General features: G+C 46.6%; 1 protein-coding gene across 1 annotated transcript in view; it reads right to left on the bottom strand.

The window, feature by feature from the left end:
• LOC106540220 (transcription factor COE1) overlaps positions 1-19,457 on the bottom strand; it is a gene marked incomplete in the record, with an annotated part of 79,000 nt that overhangs the window by 43,043 nt on the left and 16,500 nt on the right. The window contains 5 exon segments of the mRNA XM_087723914.1: positions 1,778-1,846; positions 7,424-7,497; positions 12,151-12,206; positions 14,149-14,212; positions 16,273-16,429. Coding sequence (XP_087580040.1) covers positions 1,778-1,846; positions 7,424-7,497; positions 12,151-12,206; positions 14,149-14,212; positions 16,273-16,429 — 420 coding nt within the window.

Genomic DNA, 19,457 nt, shown 5'->3' with positions numbered 1-19,457 from the left:
TCTGAGAAGAGGCTGAGCTGTAAGATGGGGTTAAACCTGTCGTTGATTTAGAATCCTTGTGGGGTGACAAACATTTAGGTCCAGTACTCCACGAATTCCGTTGTTCCTTATGTAATCCAAATTGAGCTTTGACCATTGTTTATTTGTTTGTTTATTTTATCCCACCTTTATTATGCTTATAAATGACTCAAAATGGTGAAAACTACACAGTTTCTCCACCCCCCCCCCAAGAAACAAACCTGTGCGATAGGTTGGGCTGTGAGAGAGGGAATGGCTCCAGGTGAACAGCCAGCTTTCAGGCCTAAGGTGGGACTAGAACTCCCTGTCTCCTGGCGAACGGCCCACATTCACCCAGTCAGCTTTCTTGGCTTAGGTGAACTAGAACTCCCTGCCTCCTGGTGATCGACCCAAAACCACCCAGCTGGTTAAGGCAGGACTAGTATTCGTAGTCACTTGGTGATTGGCCTAACATCACCTAGTTGGCTTTCATGCTTAAGGTGGTACTAGAATTCCCCGTCTCCTGGTGGTTGGTCCAAAGTCACCTAGTTGGCTTTCATGCTTAAGGTGGGCGTAGAACTCATTGTCTCTTGGTGATCGACCCAAAATCCCCCAGCCAGATTTCTAGGCTTAGGTGAACTAGAACTCCCTGTCTCCTGGTGATCGACCCAAAATCACCCAGCCAGCTTTCTTGGCTTAGGTGAACTAGAACTCCCTGTCTCCTGGTGATTGGTCCCAAATCCCCCAGCCAGCTTTCTTGGCTTAGGTGAACTAGAACTCCCTGTCTCCTGGTGATTGGCCCAAAATCCCCCAGCCAGCTTTCTTGGCTTAGGTGAACTAGAACTCCCCGTCTCCTGGTGATCGGCCCAAAATCCCCCAGCCAGCTTTCTTGGCTTAGGTGAACTAGAACTCCCTGTCTCCTGGTGATTGGCCCAAAATCCCCCAGCCAGCTTTCTAGGCTTAGGTAAACTAGAACTCCCTGTCTCCTGGTGATTGGCCCAAAATCCCCCAGCCAGCTTTCTAGGCTTAGGTAAACTAGAACTCCCTGTCTCCTGGTGATTGGTCCAAAATCCCCCAGCCAGCTTTCTTGGCTTAGGTGAACTAGAACTCCCTGTCTCCTGGTGATTGGCCCCAAATCCCCCAACCAGCTTTCTAGGCTTAGGTAAACTAGAACTCCCTGTCTCCTGGTAATTGGCCCAAAATCCCCCAGCCAGCTTTCTTGGCTTAGGTGAACTAGAACTCCCTGTCTCCTGGTGATTGGCCCCAAATCCCCCAACCAGCTTTCTAGGCTTAGGTAAACTAGAACTCCCTGTCTCCTGGTGATTGGTCCAAAGTCACCTAGTTGGCTTTATGCTTAAGGTGGTACTAGAACTCCCTGTCTCCTGGTGATTGGCCCCAAATCCCCCAACCAGCTTTCTAGGCTTAGGTAAACTAGAACTCCCTGTCTCCTGGTGATTGGTCCAAAGTCACCTAGTTGGCTTTCATGCTTAAGGTGGGAGTAGAACTCTCAGTCTCCTGGTGATCGGCCCAAAATCACCCAGCCAGCTTTCTAGGCTTAGGTAAACTAGAACTCACAGACTCCTGTTTTCTAACCTTAACCACTAGACCAAATTAAAAAAAAGAATAAGTATTATTTCTTTATTCCCTAAGGGAATTCTCCTTGCCTCCCTCTTCACTTTCTAGGACTGAACCCTTCCACCAATTCTGCTGAGGGGTTCTGGCCATCTCCAGGACAACGTCTCCCATTCTGGACATCCAGAAGTCTTCTGCCGGTACTTACCTGTCAATGATGACCGGGTCGGAAGGGGTCTCGTTGCGGTTTCCACAACTTTTCTTGTCACAGCAGCGGCTGTTGGGCGGAAGAAAGAGAGGGACGGTCAGGGCAAAAGAGGAACTCAAGGTGGCGATGAGCCTCCCTGAAGATCGAAAGGAATGATCCCGCCATCAACTCTCTGAATGGAAGACACGGCCAAGAAGAAGGCCTTAGGCATCCCATTAGGTCAGCATCTATGGGCAGTCCTCGACTTACAACGGTTTGTGTAGTAGCCGTTTGAAGTTACACCAGCCCTGAAAATAGGGGCTTATGACCGTGTTTTCCACACTAAGGACCATCGCAGCATCCGGGTTTCTAGGCCACTGATCTGCTTCGGGTGTTGTCGGAATGGAGCTGCCCGGATGCAAAAAAGGCTAAGCGAGGAGCTGGTTGTTGTAAAAGCAGCTTTGTTGCCTGTTTTGTGTGGAGAGAATCCTCTTCTACTTGGATATGTACTCCGTTTTTAACATTGCCTCCCTCCCTCCTTCCTCCATTCCTTCCATCCTATCTCTCCCCTTCCTCCCTGCCATCTATCCTTTTTCCCTCCACCCTCCCTCTCTCTCTCCCTACTTCCTTCCTTCCTCCATTCCTTCTTTCCTTCCATCCTATCTCTCCCCTTCCGCCCTTCCATCCTATCTCTCTCCCTTCTATCCATCCTATTTCCCTCCTCCCTCCCTTCCTGCTTCTCCCTCCCTCCCTTCTTTTCTTCCATCTTCTCTCCCTACTCCCTCCCTTCTTTCCATACATCCTATCTCTCCCCTCCCTCCCTCCCCTCCATCCTATCTCTCCCCCTCCCTTCTATCCATCCTATTTCCCTCCACCCTCCTTACTTCCTCCCTCCTTCCCTTCTTTCCTTCCATCTTCTCTCCCTCCTCCCTCCCTTCTTTCCATACATCCTATCTCTCCCCCTTCTATCCATCCTATTTCCCTCCTCCTTCCCTGCCTCCCTCCCTTCTTTCCTTCCATCTTCTCTCCCTCCTCCCTCCCTCCCTTCCATCCATCCTATCTCTCCCCTCCCTCCCTCCCTTCCATCCTATCTCTCCCCGTCCCTTCTCTCCACCCTCCCTCCTTCCCTTCTTTTCTTCCATCTTCTTTCCCTCCTCCCTCCCTTCTTTCCATACATCCTATCTCTCCCCTCCCTCCCTCCCCTCCATCCTATCTCTCCCCCTTCTATCCATCCTATTTCCCTCCTCTCTCCCTCCTTCCCTGCTTCCTCCCTTCCTCCTTTCCTTCCATCTTCTCTCCCTCCTCCCTCCCTCCCTTCCATCCATCAATCCATCCTATCTCTCCCCTCCCTCCCTTCCATCCCATCTCTCATCCTCCCTTCTATCCATCCTATTTCCCTCCTCCCTCCCTGCTTCCTCCCTCCTTTCTTTCCTTCCATCTTCTTTCCTTCCTCCCTCCCTCCCTTCCATCCATCCATCCATCCTATCTCTCCCCTCCCTCCCTTCCATATCAACCCCGATCCTTCCTCTGTTCCCTTAACTATTTTGGCTTGCAAGATGGAACTGAAAGACACTATAAAAGCTCTAGTACTACGTCTGTATTTTATGATTCAGAAATACCGGATGCCCACACGTGTCGCCTTTTCCCGAGTTCCCCCCTGCAGAGAGTCAGCAGAGAAACCAGCGCTCTAAGAGTCCCAAGGGGGCTGGGTCACTTCACCCCCTGAGCCGAGGTGGCGCAGTGGTTATGGTGCAGTACTGCAGGCCACTTCAGCTGACTGTTATCTGCAGTTCAGCTGTTCAAATCTCACCGGCTCAAAGGTTGACTCAGCCTTCCATCCTTCCGAGGTGGGTGAAATGAGGACCCGGATTGTTGTTGGGGGCAATATGCTGACTCTCTGTAAACCGCTTAGAGAGGGCTGAAAGCCCTATGAAGCGGTAGATAAGTCTACTGCTATTGCTATTGCTATTCTTGCCACACACAAAAAAAAACAAAAACCTCTGAAACTCCTCTTTGGCTCTCAAGGACCAGAGAACAAAACTTGCAAACCATTGGGCTTCTCATCCATTGGGGGGGAGGGCAGTCAAGACAGGTGCCCCCACTCGCTGTGAAGTGGTTTCGGTTGAATGTGGTTGTTTTTTTTTTTTAAAAAAAGTGCTTTGCAGCATTTATGGGGCTGGAAGAAGCCCATCTCCGGCTCTTTAAAGCAACCGCGTCTTTTCACAGAGAGCAGCTGTACCATCCAGGGAAAAGAAGCGGCTGCTTTAAAGAGATGCCAACAGGGATTCACACTCCAAAGCAGTTGCCAAGTTTGGACGACTGGAAACAGGCCCCTTTGGGGCCAACAAACACTGTTTTGGAAGAAACTACATAATGGAATAGAAGAGTAACAGAGTTGGGAGGGACCTTGGAGGTCTTCTAGTCCAGCCCCCCTGTTCAAGCAGGAATCCCTATACCAAACATAGGGAATCCAGAGATGAAAAACCACTAACGCAGCCGGTCGAATGTGGATTTCTGGATTTAACCTCCCCAAAGGAGAGAGAGAGAGACGGAGAAACTGACCGGATCTTGTCTCCGCGTTACGTTTCCCTGCCTTTGTACGCCACCCTTTTCGCGATTCCCTACCCAATTACTGTTTTCTCAATCATTAGAGCAAGTACCATCCCTCACATTAAATATAATTAATTGCTGATCTGATAAACAGCCGAGAGCTCTAAATTCACCCCAATTCCCCTCGGGGGACCGGCAATTCCATCCGCCGTCCTTGTTCCGTAAACAACACAGCCAAAGTTGCGTGCGTGGAAGGCACAATATTTTGCCCTCCCGAGTCACTCCTACGACTCCCAAGACACCCCCCCCCGCTCTATTCCCTTAGCCCCCGGGATCATTAGCAAGGTTCCCGAAGATCAATTAGCCATCCAACTTGGCAACCAGGCAGACGTGCTAATTTGCAAAAAACACCAAGAGAAGAACGGGCCCGTAAACAAAGCAGCGGCGTTAATAAGTCGCTGGGAGTTTGGCTGTCGAGGGAGGCTCCTTTGCTCTCCTCCCAGCACTTGGGGAGGGAGGTGGTTTTCCCCCCCAACTTTCCTGGCTGGTCCTGGGTGCGGACCAGGACGCCCATCCTGCCCATCCTGAGTCCTCAGGGTTCCTTCTTAAGCCTTCTTTCTGCAACATGGTGGCACCCGTCTGTGCACCCAGTCTTTGGAGTTGAAAAGCACATCACAGTGCCAGGATTTGGATCCTGCAAAGACTTGGTGTGAGGATCCTCCCCCCCACCCCCTGCCCCCCACCCCGCGATCTCCTTAACCTAGAAGAGAGGATCAGGAGGCGGAAGAAAGAACAGACTCAAGAAAGAGCGCAGAGAAGAGCAACAAAGATGATTAGGGGGCCTAAAGCTAAAACGTAGGAAGAACGGTTGCAGGAATTCTAGTTCAGTGAAAAGAAGGGCCAGGGGGGGTGACATGATAGCAGTCTTCCAGTATTTGAGGGGGCTGCCCCAAAGAAGAGGGAGTCAAGCTATTCTCCAAGGCACCTGAGGGTAGGACAAGAAGCAATGGGTGGAAACTAATCAAGGAGAGAAGCAAGCTGGAACTGAGGAGGAATTTCCTGGCAGTGAGGACAATTCGACAGTGGAACAGCTTGCCACCAGAAGTTGTGGGTGCTTCATCACTGGAGGTTTTCAAAAAGAGACTGGACGGCCATTTGTCTGGAATAGGGTCTCCCGCTTGAGTCAGGGGTTGGACTAGAAGACCCTTTCAACCCTGTTATTCTGTCAGTTTTTGTGAGAATACCTAGGACAGGTGTGTCCAACCTTGGCAACTTGCAAGATGCGTGGACTTCAACTCCCAGAATTCCCCAGCCAGCAGCAGGTGCATTTATGGGCACCCGAACAGCCTTGTTAATAAGAGCGCTTTACAATTGTGTAGCCCCAAACCAACAGGACGGAGCTCGGTAGCTCTAACTTTATTAAATGGCGGAGGCCTTTGTCAGCTGCAGCTCCCTTGGCCGGAAATGCTTTCTCTTAGAAGCTTGACGGCGAAAGCTTTCCAGTACTGGGAGAAGATGCTATCGGAAACGCCTCCCGATCTCGCTTGCACACTGAAAGGGACACACAACGCCTTTCTCACAACACCGGGAATGAGAAGCACCCGGATGGACTGGGAGCCCAGCAACCTGCACGGGTCGCTTTTCCTGCAATGTTGATATTTGGGGGAGACTTGAGGGTCTTCCAGGGAGGGTCTGCTTACAAGCCTTACAGCCCACTGATCTGTGCATCACCTTCTGATGGTGTAAAGTAAACCACCTTTCTCAGATCTGTATTTTTTTTAGCCTGCCTGCCTTCCCAATCTTTCATCCCTCGCTCTTTTTCCTCCCACCATCCCTCTCCTTTCTCCCTCCCTCCTTCTCACTCCACCTGCCTTCTCTCTCCTTATTTCCCTCTCCTTTCCCTTCCCTCACCTTCCTCTTTCCCTTCCTCCCTCTTTCCCTTTCTTTCTCTCTCCCTCTCCCCTTCCCTCCTTTCCTCTCCCTCTTCTCCGTCCCTCCCTTCCTTTTTCTCTCTCCCTCCCCCCTCCCTACTTTCCTCCCTCTCCCCCTTCTCTCCCACTTTCATTCCTCCCTCCTTCTTCTTCCTCCCTCCTTTTTTTTTTTTTAAATAGCAATAGCAGTAGACTTATATACCGCTTCATAGGCCTTTCAGGCCTCTCTAAGCAGTTTACAGAGAGTCAGCATATTGCCCCCAACAATCTGGGTCCTCATTTTACCCACCTCGGAAGGATGGAAGGCTGAGTCAACCCTGAGCCGGTGAGATTTGAACCGCTGACCTGCTGATCTAGCCGTAGCCTGCAGTGCTGCATTTAACCACTGCACCACCTTGGCTCTTCCCTTCCTTCCCTTCCTTCCCTCCCTCCTTTCCTCTCCCTCCCTTCTTCCCTCCCTCCCCTTCATCCATATCCTTCCTCTTCCTCCCTCTCTCCTTCCTCCCTTGGAAGAAGTCAATGCACTCTGAAAAATGCCTATCCCCCCCACCCCACCCCACGTGGAATGATTCTATATTTCCAAAGCCAGGACTGGGGAGAGATTTGACCAGGTTAAAGCAGGCTCAGTGGGGAAAAAAAAAGTCCTTGAAATTGTGGCTAAGAGGAACAAACTTCCTACAAATCATGACTGGGTTAAAACGCTCCTTGTTGATCTTAATTTAAACCACTTCGCCAAGACCACGTGCCCCAGATCCTTATGAACAAGAACAGCAGAACTATGGATTTCAGCTAGACCCAAAAGATTAATTCTGGACAGTCTTGTTATTAATGTTAGACATATTTTCCTTCAACAGGTCAAATGTCCAACCAACTCAACATCCTGAACCCAACAGCAGGCAGCCAATCCCTTTTCTGATATCTAAACATGGCGGTGGCTGTTTTGAATCCCCCAGTTTGGATTCTCCACGGTGGCCATTTTGACTTTTTTGACTCCTGTCCCTGCAGACTTCCCGCTGCGTCCCAGCCATTGAGTCCAACCTCCAGGTTGTCCCGTTGTTGCTTCCGCTGCTTTGCAAAACTGTCTCGCCTTCTTCACACCCCAAAGCGCCCTGCTTGAAGCTTCCCAGGGGTCCTCCTTGATTCCACCCATTACCAGCCCGTGTTGCTGCACCAGAGCATGACTTACCTGCACATGATCTCGTGAGTTAACAACACGCGGCACATCTCGGGGTTCTTATCCTGACCTTCATAGATGATGGCCTGCAAGCAAAGGGGAGAGGCAACATTAGGAAGGGCCCAGATAGTTGCAGACCTGCTGGTCTCCTGCAGAAGATCATAAGTGGTCTACTGTCCTCAGTATCAATTGCTTTCTTCCTTCCCTCCCTCAGTCTCTCCTTTTCCCTTGCTTCCTTCCTTCTCCCTCCCTCCTTCCCTTCTCTTGCATTCCTCCCTCATTCTTTTCCTTCTTTCCTTCTGTCCTCATTCTCTCCTTTTCCCTTCCTTCTCCCTCCTTCTTTCTTTTCCTCCCTCCTTCCCTCTCTTGCATTCCTCCCTCATTCTTTTCCTTCTTTCCTCATTCTCTCCTTTTCCTTTCCTTCCTTCCTCCTTCTCTTCTCTTGCATTCCTCCCTCATTTTTTCCTTCTTTCCTTCCGTCCTCATTCTCTCCTTTTCCCTTCCTTCTCCCTCCTTCCTTCTTTTCTTCCCTCCTTCCCTCTCTTGCATTCCTCCCTCATTCTTTTCCTTCTTTCCTCATTCTCTCCTTTTCCTTTCCTTCCTTCCTCCTCCCTCCTTCCCTTCTCTTGCATGGGGCTGACCTTGAAGAAGTGGTTAAAGGCAGTACTGCAGGCCACTTCAGCTGACTGTTATCTGCAGTTCAGCTGTTCAAATCTCACCGGCTCAGGGTTGACTCAGCCTTCCATCCTTCCGAGGTGGGTAAAAATGAGGACCCAGACTGTGGGGGCGATATGCTGACTCTGTAAACCGCTTAGAGAGGGCTGAAAGCCCTATGAAGCGGTATATAAGTCTAACTGCTATTGCTATTACTGCTAAGACTGACTTGGAAAATTCAGCCGGTCCAGCATATTGTAGTCGATGTTCCCTCTGGTCCAATCCTGGTTCTGTCACATGAGATTGTGGCCGCAGGGTGTGTGTGTGTGTGTGTGTGTGGTAACCGCTGTCGCTTAGCTTATGAGCCCAATTCATAGAACATAAAGTAACAAGAGTTGGAAGGGACCCTGGAGATCTTCTAGTCCAGCCCCCTGCTCAAGCAGGAGACCCTAAACCATTTCAGATAAATGATTCTCCAGTCTCTTTTGAAAGCCTCCAGCGATGGAGCACCCACAACCTCCGAAGGGAAATTATTCCATTGGTTGATTGCTTCACCATTAGGAATTGTCTCCTTGGTTCCAGGTTGCCTCTTTCCTTCATTAGTTTCCATCCATTGCTTCTTGTCTTCTGGTGCTTTGGAAAATACTTTGACCCTGCCCCCTCTTCTTTGGGGCAGCCCCTCAAATACTGGAAGACTTCTGTCATGTCAACCCTAGTCCTTCTTTTCATCAAACTAAAGTAAAGGTGAAGGTTCCCCTCGCACATATGTGCTAGCCGTTCCCAACTCTAGGGGGCGGTGCTCATCTCCGTTTCAAAGCCGAAGAGCCAGCGCTGTCCGAAGACGTCTCCGTGGTCATGTGGCCGGCATGACTAAACACCGAAGAGGCATGGAATACTGTTGCCTTCCCACCAAAGGTGGTTCCTTTTTTTCTACTTGCATTTTTAGATTATTTTTGTATTGTGGTGACCAGAACTGGATGCAGCGTTTCAGTTCTCGACTTACAACCATTTGTTAAGTGACGTTCTAAGTCACAACGGCACTGAAAAAATTGACTTTTCACACTTCTTAAAACCATTGCTGCATCCCCATGGTCACGTGATCCAAATTCAGACGCTTGGCAACTGACTCATATTTATGACCGACCGCCGCGGTGTCCCGGGGTCTTGTGATCCCCTCGCAAAGTCAAAGGGGAAGCCGGAGTGTCTTAACAACCGTGTTACTAACTTAACAACCGAAGTGCTTCACTTAACAACTGTGGCAGGAGGGATCGTAAAATGGGGCGAAACTCACTTAACGACTGTCTCGTTTAGCCACAGGAATGTGGGGCTCCATCGTGGTTGTAACCTGAGGACTACATGTATTTGCCAGTTAATTCGAATAATGCCAGGGAACGCCTGTGTTGGGAAACAGCTGGATTTCCCATCTGTAATTTTCTTAACAGAGCATTATTCTCTTCCTCCCCCCCCCCCCCAATTTAACATCAAGCATAAAGCCAGACCTCTGGGGGTGAAATCCAGGGTTCAGAAAAACACAGCAGTTGGATACTCCTCAGTGTAAAATAGGTGTTAAACACTCGCTGTCCCATCTGGGCCAGGCGCTCTTAACACCCCCAGCCAGGAATCTGCCTCTCCACTTAATGGTGTTGATTAATAAGATGGAAACTTAATGAAGCTTCTTCAATTATTTGCAAGAATTAATTCCCTGGGACTCCTCACTTCCAGAGTGAGCACGTTTCAGAGCTCTAACTTGTTTTCCTCCTCAAACGGAGACCGGATGGCATTTTTCCTCCGCTCTTCCAAAAGTGCCTTTTTTTCCCCACCCCCCCAAGAGGCAACTGGACTTTCTGGTTTCTCTTTGAAGACGTTTTGCTCTTCATCCAAGAAACTTCCGTGGCACGACAAAACCGCGCTCCACTAAAGCGCGCCCGATTAAAGCGCGTCGCTGACATCATCAGCAGGGCGACAACAGCGACCGCGGAGAAAAAAAGGGCGCTTTAAATAGCGCTTTGAAAGCAAGCCGATTCAAGTTAAGGTAAGGGTTAGGTTTAGGGTTAGGTTTAGGGTTAGGTTTAGGGTTAGGTTTAGGGTTAGGTTAAGGGTTAGGGTTAGGTTTAGGGTTAGGTTAAGGGTTAGGATTAGGTTTATCGTTAGGTTAAGGGTTAGGTTTAGGGTTAGGTTAAGGGTTAGGGTTAGGTTAAGGGTTAGGTTTAGGGTTAGGTTTAGGGTTAGGTTTAGGGTTAGGTTAAGGGTTAGGTTTAGGATTAGGTTTATCGTTAGGTTAAGGGTTAGGTTTAGGGTTAGTTAAGGGTTAGGTTTAGGGTTAGGTTTAGGGTTAGGTTAAGGGTTAGGTTTAGGGTTAGGTTAAGGGTTAGGGTTAGTTTAGGGTTAGGTTTAGGGTTAGGTTAAGGGTTAGGATTAGGTTAAGGGTTAGGTTTAGGGTTAGGTTTACGATTAGGTTTAGGGGGGTTAGGTTTAGGTTTAGGGGTTAATTTTAGCTTTAGCGTTCACAGCATGCTTTTTCGTCGCGCTGTGATGACGTCAGCTACGCGGTTTCGTCGAGCGCGCTTTTAGTCGAACGCGGTTTTGTGGTGGAACCGAAACTTCTTCAGCTCTGACTCAGAACTGGAAAAGCTTGTTGGATGAGGAGTGGAACGTCTTCAAAGAGAAACTAAGAAAGTCCAGTTGCCTCTTGAAAAAAGCACCTTTGGGACAACCGGGACCTGGATGACTGAGAATCTCTGCGGATGTTTCCCCCCACTAGCAAATTTTAGGAAAGGCCTAATTTTGGGGGGGAAGGAGGGAAATAGATCAAAAGCTCTGCCTTTTCATAACACAGCTGATTGGGGGGGGCATTTAATTTTATTTGATCCTGGGTGGATCAGAGGTCAGGGTTAAGGAAGATTTGTGACAAATAAGAAACCATCGTATTTCTATGAGTAAAATACAATACAGGTAGTCGTATTGGAGTGGAGGGAGGGGGGACAGTAGGGAAGTCAGGATGGAGAGGAGAAAGGAGAGGAATAGGAAAGGCAGAGGAAGGGGGGAAGGATAAAAAGGAGGAAGAGTAAGGAGAGAAGGAAAGGAGAGGTGGGAAGAAAGAAGGGGAGAAGAAAGAGAAGAAACCGGGGGAGGCAGGAGGGAGGGAAGAGGAGAGGATAGTAAGGAGGGGGAAGAGGGAGGAAAAGAAGGAGAGAAGGAGAGTAGAAGGGAAGGAAAGAAAGGAGGGAAATTAAGAGAAAAGGAAGGAGGGAGGGAAGGAGGAAAGGAAGGAAGAAAGGTATGTGAGAAGGAGGGTGGGATTGAGAGAGGAAAAGGATGGGGAAGGAAAGGAGAAAAAGAGGAAAGAAAGGAGGGAAGGAAGGAGAGAAGGAGGCAAGGGGGGAGGGATGAAAGGGGTATGGAAAAAAAGAAGCGAGGGAAGGAAAGAGGGAGGGAATAAGATACCTAATCTTTGATGTTTATAATGATTTGATATTATGGGAATATCTCGAAATGTAGTCAAATGTAAAGCAAAACAGTAGTGGATGTTGTATTGTCTTTTACAAATTATGGATGTTGTATTTTTTTTTACTAATAAATTTTTTAAAAAATTAATACAATACAGGTAGTCGTCAGCGTAGGACCACAAGGAGGCCAAAATGTACGCTGCTAAGTGAGAAATTTGTAAGTGAGATTCGCCCCGCTTTACAACCTTTCTGGCCACCTTTGTTAAGTGAATTGCTGCAGTGGTTAAGTTAGTAACATGGTTGTTAAGTGAAACTGGCTTCCCCGTTGACTTGTTCGGAAGGAAGGTCCGTAAATGGGGGCAAAAACTCACTTAATAACTGCCTTGCTTAGCAACGGAGGGCTATCTGTAATATATGGCCAAGATGCTGGGAAGGCTGTGTCTCCTTGGGAAAGGAAGCTGTTCGTGGCAGCTTCCTCCAAACTACAACTCCCGGCGTCCTTTGGAAGAGCTTGGAATGGGCGTTGTGGTGTGTGTTTGTTTCTGAATCCCAGACCCATTAACTCTGAGCCTTTTAAGCCCGGCCAGAGATGTGTTACGGATACTTCCCCATCACACCCCAAGCACAGGGCGTTGTTACCTGCTTGGACATGGAGTCAATGAGCCGCACGTAGAGATCTTGCTCGGTCCGAAGGCCTGGAAAAAAAAACAAAATTTGGGGAGATTTCAGAACAGAGTGTCTCAACCATGGCAACTTGAAGAGAGGTGGACTTCAACTCCCAGATTTCCCCAGCCAGCAGAGCTGGCTGGGGAAATCTAGGAGTTGAAGTCCACCTCTCTTCAAGTTGCCAAGGCTGAGAACTACACACACACCTTTTTAACGCTCACAACAACCCTGCCAGGTAAGCTCTGCGGTGTTTAACCATCTGCCTCCCCGGCCTGGGTCTACCCCAAGGGGTTTCCCTGTTTGAAGACGTGTTGACTTCAACTCCTAGAATTCCCCAGCTGGAATTCCAGGCTGGGGAATTCTGGGAGTTGAAGTTCGCTCTCTGTAAACCGGCCACCTTTGGGAAAACGTTCTAAAAGGTTAAAAACCGCACCGAAGGTATATTGTAACTTGGCATCCAATGTGCATTGTTTAAAGAAGTTCGAGTGAGCTGTGAAAAGCAAACCAAGATAATGCCCACAAGGAATGACAAGAGTTGGAAGGGACCTTGGAGGCCTTCTAGTCCAACCCCCAGCTCAAGCAGATCCTACTGCCAATCACCTCCAATAGACCAATTAGATCCCACAGATTAGGCCTCCTCCGAATCCCATCCGCCGGCCAGTGTCGACTGGCGACTACCCGGAGGAGGGCCTTCTCTGTGGCTGCTCCGACCCTCTGGAACGAGCTCCCCGTGGAGATTCAAACCCTCACCACCCTCCAGGCCTTCCGCAAAGCCCTTAAAACCTGGCTGTTCTGACAGGCCTGGGGCTAAAGAGCTTTTGCCCCCCCCCCCCTCGAATGGTATGATTGTTGTGTGCTTTTAAATTGTGTATTGTTTTGTTTGTCTTTTTATCCCTTATCTGTATCCCCTTCCCTGACTGGATTGTGAGCCGCCCTGAGTCCCCTCCGGGGGAGAAAAGGGCGACATATAAGATAAGTGCAATAAATTCCAATTCCAATTCCAATCCTGAACCATTCCAGACAGGGATTGTCCAACTTCTTCTTTAAAATCTCCATATTGGAGCACCCACTTCTTGAGGCAAGGAGTTCCACTGATTAATTGTTCTAACTGTCAGGAAATTCCTCCTTAGTTCTAGGTTGCTTCTCTCCTTGATTAGTTTCCACCCATTGCTCTTGTTCTACCCTCAGGTGCCTTGGAGGATAGTTTGACTCCCTCTTCTTTGGGCAACCCCTGAGATATTGGAAGATGCTATCATGTCTCCCCTGGTCCTTCTTTTCATTCAACTAGACATTCCCAGTTCCTGCAACCGTTCTTCGTATGTTTTAGCCTCCAGTCCCCTAATTATCTTTGTTGCTTTTCTCTGCACTCTTTCTCAGGGTCTGGACGGTTTCTTACAAATGCTTTAGACACGCTTTACTTCGAATTTGCAAGGAGTCCAGAGTTTGGTTAAAAGAGGAGACACCCCCCCCCCACCAGGTGCTGACCTCCAGCCCACCAATTTGGGGTGAGTTAGAGCCGAGGTGGCGCAGTGCACTGCAGGCTACTTCAGCTGACTGCAGTTCTGCAGTTCGGCTGTTCAAATCTCACCGAAGCTCAGGGTTGACTCAGCCTTCCATCCTTCCGAGGTGGGTAAAATGAGGACCCGGATTGTTGTTGGGGGTGATATGCTGACTCTGTAAACCGCTTAGAGAGGGCTGGAAAGCCCTATGAAGCGGTATATAAGTCTAACTGCTACTACTACTACTACTACTACTACTGAGTTTAGGGGTTGTCCTTTCCTCAACTGCTTGCAAACACACCTTGCAAACTACTGAAGCAACCTGAACCCTGAACCCTAACTATTCGACTGCAGGACAAGACAAAATGTGGATGAGCAAATATATCTCAGCAGTTTTTGTCTTCTGAGTGGCCTTCACCCACGGCAGCAGGCTTTTTACTAAAGCCCTGAATTACGGCTGGAGGGTCCTTACCGTTGCTGTACAGCAGCTGCAGCCGGTAGTGAATTCCGTTGTTGGTTTTCTCTCCGTTCTGCTCCTGCCAGGAGGAAAGGAAGAATGAGAAAAGCCAAAGAGTGGAGATCTTCCACTTGGTGTTCCTCAAAAGAGACATTCGACCAGGAATGGTGGGCGAATGGGAGACGCTTTTCTTTGGAGGTACAATAAACTGGAAGGGGAGTGGATAAACTGGGGTGGTCTCTTGTTTCCTGAGACTGGGGGAAATCCCTGATCTTCCTTACGACAAGATGGGGACTTTGGGAAAAGGAGAAGACAGACATGCCTTCCTCTGAAAAGGGCCTCTTGCAGAAAGTAGCCTGGGTGCAACCATCCTCCCTCATCCCTCTTTCCTATCTCCTTCTCTTACCTTGACATCCTGTCCAGATTGACTCATTTCTGAGCTGGCCCTCCTCCCCTTTCTCTGTCTCTCCTTTCTTTTCTCTCTTTCCTCTTTCCTCTTTCCCTTCTCCTTTCTTTTCTTCCTTCCTTCCCACTCTCTCTCCCCCCCTCTCTTTACTTCCATTTTCTTCTTTCTTTCCCTCTCTTTCTTTTTCCCTCTTTCTCTCTTCTTTCTCTCTTTCTCTTTCTTTCTCTCCTTTCCCCTTTCTTTCCTTTCTCCTCCTTTTCTTTTTCCTTTCTTTCCCTCTCTTCTTTCTTTTCTTCCTTCCTCCCCTCTTCTCTCACTCTCTCTTTCTCTCTCTCCCTCCTTCTCTCTCTTTCTCTCTTTTTATTTCTTTCTCTCTTCTTTCTCTTTCCTTTCTCTTTCTTTTTTCCTTTTTTCTTTCTCTCTTTCCTCTTTTCCTCTTTCCCTCTCCTTTCTTTTCTCCCTTCCTTCCCCCCTCTCCCCCTCTCTTTATTTCCATTTTCTTCTTTATTTACCTCTCTTTCTTTTTCCCTCTTTCTTTCTCTCTTCTTTCTCTCTTTCTCTTTCTTTCTCTCTTTTTCTTTCTTTCTCTCCTTTCCCCTTTCTTTCCTTTCTCCTCCTTTTCACTTTTCCTTTCTTTCCCTCTCTTCTTTCTTTTCTTCCTTCCTCCCCTCTTCTCTCACTCTCTCTTTCTCTCCCCACCCCCACTCTTATCTATGTGGGTGTGAAAATATAGATAGCACTCCCCGGAATACTCCCTCAGTGCCCTATAAACCTCGTCTTCATTAGATTAGGGTCTTCAACCAGAGACCATCCTTTAACTCTATGGAAAATTAGATTTCTCGCATGGAGTGAAAGTATCATAGCTGATAGTTTTAAGTAGCCATTTATACTGCACCAAGCATGTAGTTTGACAGAGTGAGCAGAGAAGAAGAGAAAGGACTGTTTTAATCTATGGATTTTATCGAGTTTTGTTTCTACTTGGAAACCAGTTCTGGACTTTTTACTGGAAATTGGGAAAAAAAAAAAGGAAACTTCGATGTTGATGATTAGAAAGGGTTTATTATTATTATTATTATTATAGGAATGACTTGGAAAGTTGTGAAGTATAAAGCAAAATGTTAAAGTGGTGGGTTTTTTGCATTTTACTGCGCTGAAAAAGTCAGGAGTCCTGTTTTTCTCTCTTTCGCTTTCTCTTGGTTTCTAACGTTTGGTTTATTCGTGTTTTTATCTTGGAATGACCCTTAATAAAACATATTAAAAATGTTAACCTGGTAGCTTTGAGTGAAGAGGGATTTTCACTTCCTTTTTTGAAAGATAGACGCAGTTTATAATGCTATAAGTCATAATGATAGGTTGCAGCAAAATTCCCTTCATGCTATTTTAGATTCTTGGGTGTTTTTGCTTGCCACTTATTCCTGGTTCTTTTTTCCCTTTTATACGTTCGGTGTCTCCTCTGGGTTATCTTTTCTTTCCCTCCCCCCCCCTACAAATGTTCAATAACAGAATAAAGACATGAATGAAAAAAGGCTCTCAGGGAGCCATCAAGGATATTTTCAACATTACTCCAGCAACTGTCTAGCTCTGCTGGATCTGATGGCTGCTGGGGGAAAAAACAAATCAGAATAACTGCAACTGGAAGGGGTTGAGGATATTCTATCCCGACTGTTTCCTGTGTGTGTCTGTGTGTGGTTGGGACGACGTTTGCAAGAACCGCGCATGAGTTTGGACCTTACTCTGTCCTTTTCCACAAAGTCGATGAAAGACGTCCTCTCGATCTCCACTGGCTGTCCGTGACGGTCATACATGGCAAGCACGAAGTGGAAAAAGTTGGATTTCCTGAGGTTAGATGGGGGCTGTTTTTCAAAGTGGGCCCGAGCCAGCCCAATACCACTGTGGAAGGGAGAGAAAGGAGGGGGAAAAAAGGTGTTTAAGCAGCTGCAACACAGAACATCTGCAGGGGCTGAGCTCAGCCTCCCTTTCTATGCCAAAAAAACAGAATAACAAGGTAACAGGACAGCAGGACGACAGAGAAACAGAATAACGGAACAGCAGAATAACAGAGAAACAGAATAGCAGAATAACAGAGTAACAAATAACAGAATAGCAGAGTAACAGAGTAATGGAATAACAGAATAATGGAATAACAAATAACAGAATAACAGAGTAACAGAATAACAAAGTAATAGAATAACAGAATAATGGAATAACAGAATAATAGAGTAACAGATAACAGAATAACAGAGTAACAGAATAACAAAGTAATAGAATAACAGAATAATAGAGTAACAAATAACAGAATAACAGAATAACAGAATAATAGAGTAACAAATAACAGAATAACAGAGTAACAGAATAACAAAGTAATAGAATAACAGAATAATGGAATAACAGAGTAATAGAATAGCAGAGTAACAGAGTATGGAATAACATAATACTGGAATAACATAATATTGGAATAACAGAATAATAGAATAACAGAATAATAGAGTAACAAATAACAGAATAACAGAATAACAAAGTAATAGAATAACAGAATAACAGAATACTGGAATAACAGAGTAACAGAATACTGGAATAACAGAGTAATGGAATAACAGAAAACTGGAATAACAGAGTAATAGAATAACAGAGTAATAGAATAACAGAGTAACAAATAACAGAATAATAGAGTAACAGAATAACAAGGTAAAGGAATAACGAAATAACAGAGTAATAGAATAACAGAGTAATAGAGTAACAAATAACAGAATAATAGAGTAACAGAATAACAAGGTAAAGGAATAACAGAATAACGGAATAACAGAGTAATAGAGTAACAAATAACAGAATAACAGAGTAACAGAATAACAAAGTAAGAGAATAACAGTAAGAAGCAACAGAATAACAGAACAGCAGAATCAAAGGCAAATAGGGTTGGAAGGGACCTTGGAGGTCTTCCAGTCGATTCCCCCCCCTCCCCGCAGGTAATCTTTGACGTACAACCATAATGGAGCCTGCCCACATTATCTAGTTAGGTCATGAAATGTCTGCAAGAAAACAACCAAGCTCGGAGAGCAACCAAGGGCTCTACAGCTCCAAAGGATTTCCCAACCTTGGACTTTTGAGAATTTCAATCCAGAGAAACATCTAAAGAACATTGGGATGGCTAGGTTGCCCCATTGCTCCTTTTTTTTTCTGTTTCGTGGAGAGGCTTCATCTGAGAGTTCCCAGATATTCACTGGCAGAAGAAATCCAATTTTTTTCTTATTTACACACCAGGGTTCATTCTACTAAGCTGCATCCTTTTTGGGTGCACAACATTGTGCCTTCCATTATAGCAGAGGGCAAAATTCACACAACCTCTAACAACTTTGCTATGGGTAGTCTGACGAGGACACGTTCCTCGCATCCTCCCTCCAGGTGCAACTTCATCTATAGGTAGTCCTCGCCTTATGACCACAATCGAACCCAACCTTGATGTCGCTAAGCGGCACAGTTAGTCAACGTGTTTTGCCCACTTTTAGGACCTTTCCTGCCCACAGTCGTTAAACGAATCCCTGCAGTTGTTAAGTTAGTAACGGCTTCCCCGTTGGCGTTGCACGTCAGAAAGTCACAAAAGGGAATCACACGATGCTGGGAAAGTGTGACCGTGATCACATGACCAGAGAGATGCTGCAACAGTCATTAAGTGTGAAAAATGGTGATAAGTCACTTTTTTCCAGTGCCGTTGTAACGTTGAATGGTTACTAAGCCGTCACTAAATGAACTGCTATATTTCTAGGCCTGGCTTTGTGTTTTTCAAGCCTGGAACTGCAGATTTTCTGCAAAGAAAGCATATTTTGGTGATATAATAATCTCTGCCATCCATAGTTGGGAAATGACCGCATTACAATCCAGACAACAAATACGTTAAACTCCCCGGGAACTATAATCAACGCTTTAGACACCTGGACTTGCACAGAAAGGGGGAAAAGCAGGAATTTCAACCCCTTTGGAACTTGCCAAAGGTAATGTTAGGTATAAAGGAAATTTACTGCACTGGTTTCATTTATTTGGGGAATTAAAGTACAATGCCGTTCTGAAAAAACCATCCGTGAGAGGGAGAAAAAAAAAATCATAAATGAAGGAGAAATTTTAGGAGATTAAAGGAAACCTGAGAGAGACCCAGCTGTAGGAAACAGCTGTCCGGAAACCCAAAACCCAACTGGGGCCCGGTACAGGGAGTCCTCGACTTACGACAACAATTGAGCCCAAACCTTATGTTGGGTAAGCGAGATAATTGTTAAATTTTGCCCCCATTTTATAACCTTTCCTGCCACAGTTATTAAGTGAATCACTGCAGCTGTTAAGTTGGTAACCTGTTGTTAAGTGAATCCAGCTTCCCTATAGCCTTTGCTTGTCAGCAGGTCGCAAAAGGGGATCATAATCATCATTATGACACTGCAACCGTCATAAATATGAGTCAGCTGCCAAGCGGCCGAATTTTGATCATGTGACCACGGGGATGCTGCAACGGTCCGAAGTGTGAACAACGGTGATGTCATTTTTTCCCAGTGGTGTTGTGAACTCCTGTAAATCTAGGATTACCTGTAGTTTTACCTTTGAAAGACTAAATAATTTATTTATTTTTTTAAAAAAACAATTAAATAAATAAATAAAATTTCAACCGGCCCAACTTGTAGAGAGGTTGACCCCCGTAAAAGTCTTAAAACCTGAATGTTGCAACCCAGACACAGCCACCGAAACAGAGGAAGAAAAGGAAAGAGATAAAATTGCCCTGGGACTTGAGAATTCAAACAAGAGAAGCTCCCGCCACAAAACACTCCACACTTAACAATTGTCGATTAGAAAGAGAAAGAAAGAAAGAAAGAAAAAAGCTTGGATAACAGATGTCACAATAGCTGGAAACAGCAGAAGGGAACAGAAAGAATGAGAGAAA

Source organism: Thamnophis sirtalis, unplaced genomic scaffold (genome assembly GCF_051295495.1).
Source record: "Thamnophis sirtalis isolate CommonGarterSnake01/CBP01778 unplaced genomic scaffold, rThaSir2_p1.2 scaffold_10, whole genome shotgun sequence".
Lineage (NCBI taxonomy): Eukaryota > Metazoa > Chordata > Lepidosauria > Squamata > Natricidae > Thamnophis > Thamnophis sirtalis.
This window is presented reverse-complemented; position numbering and strand designations above follow the sequence as displayed.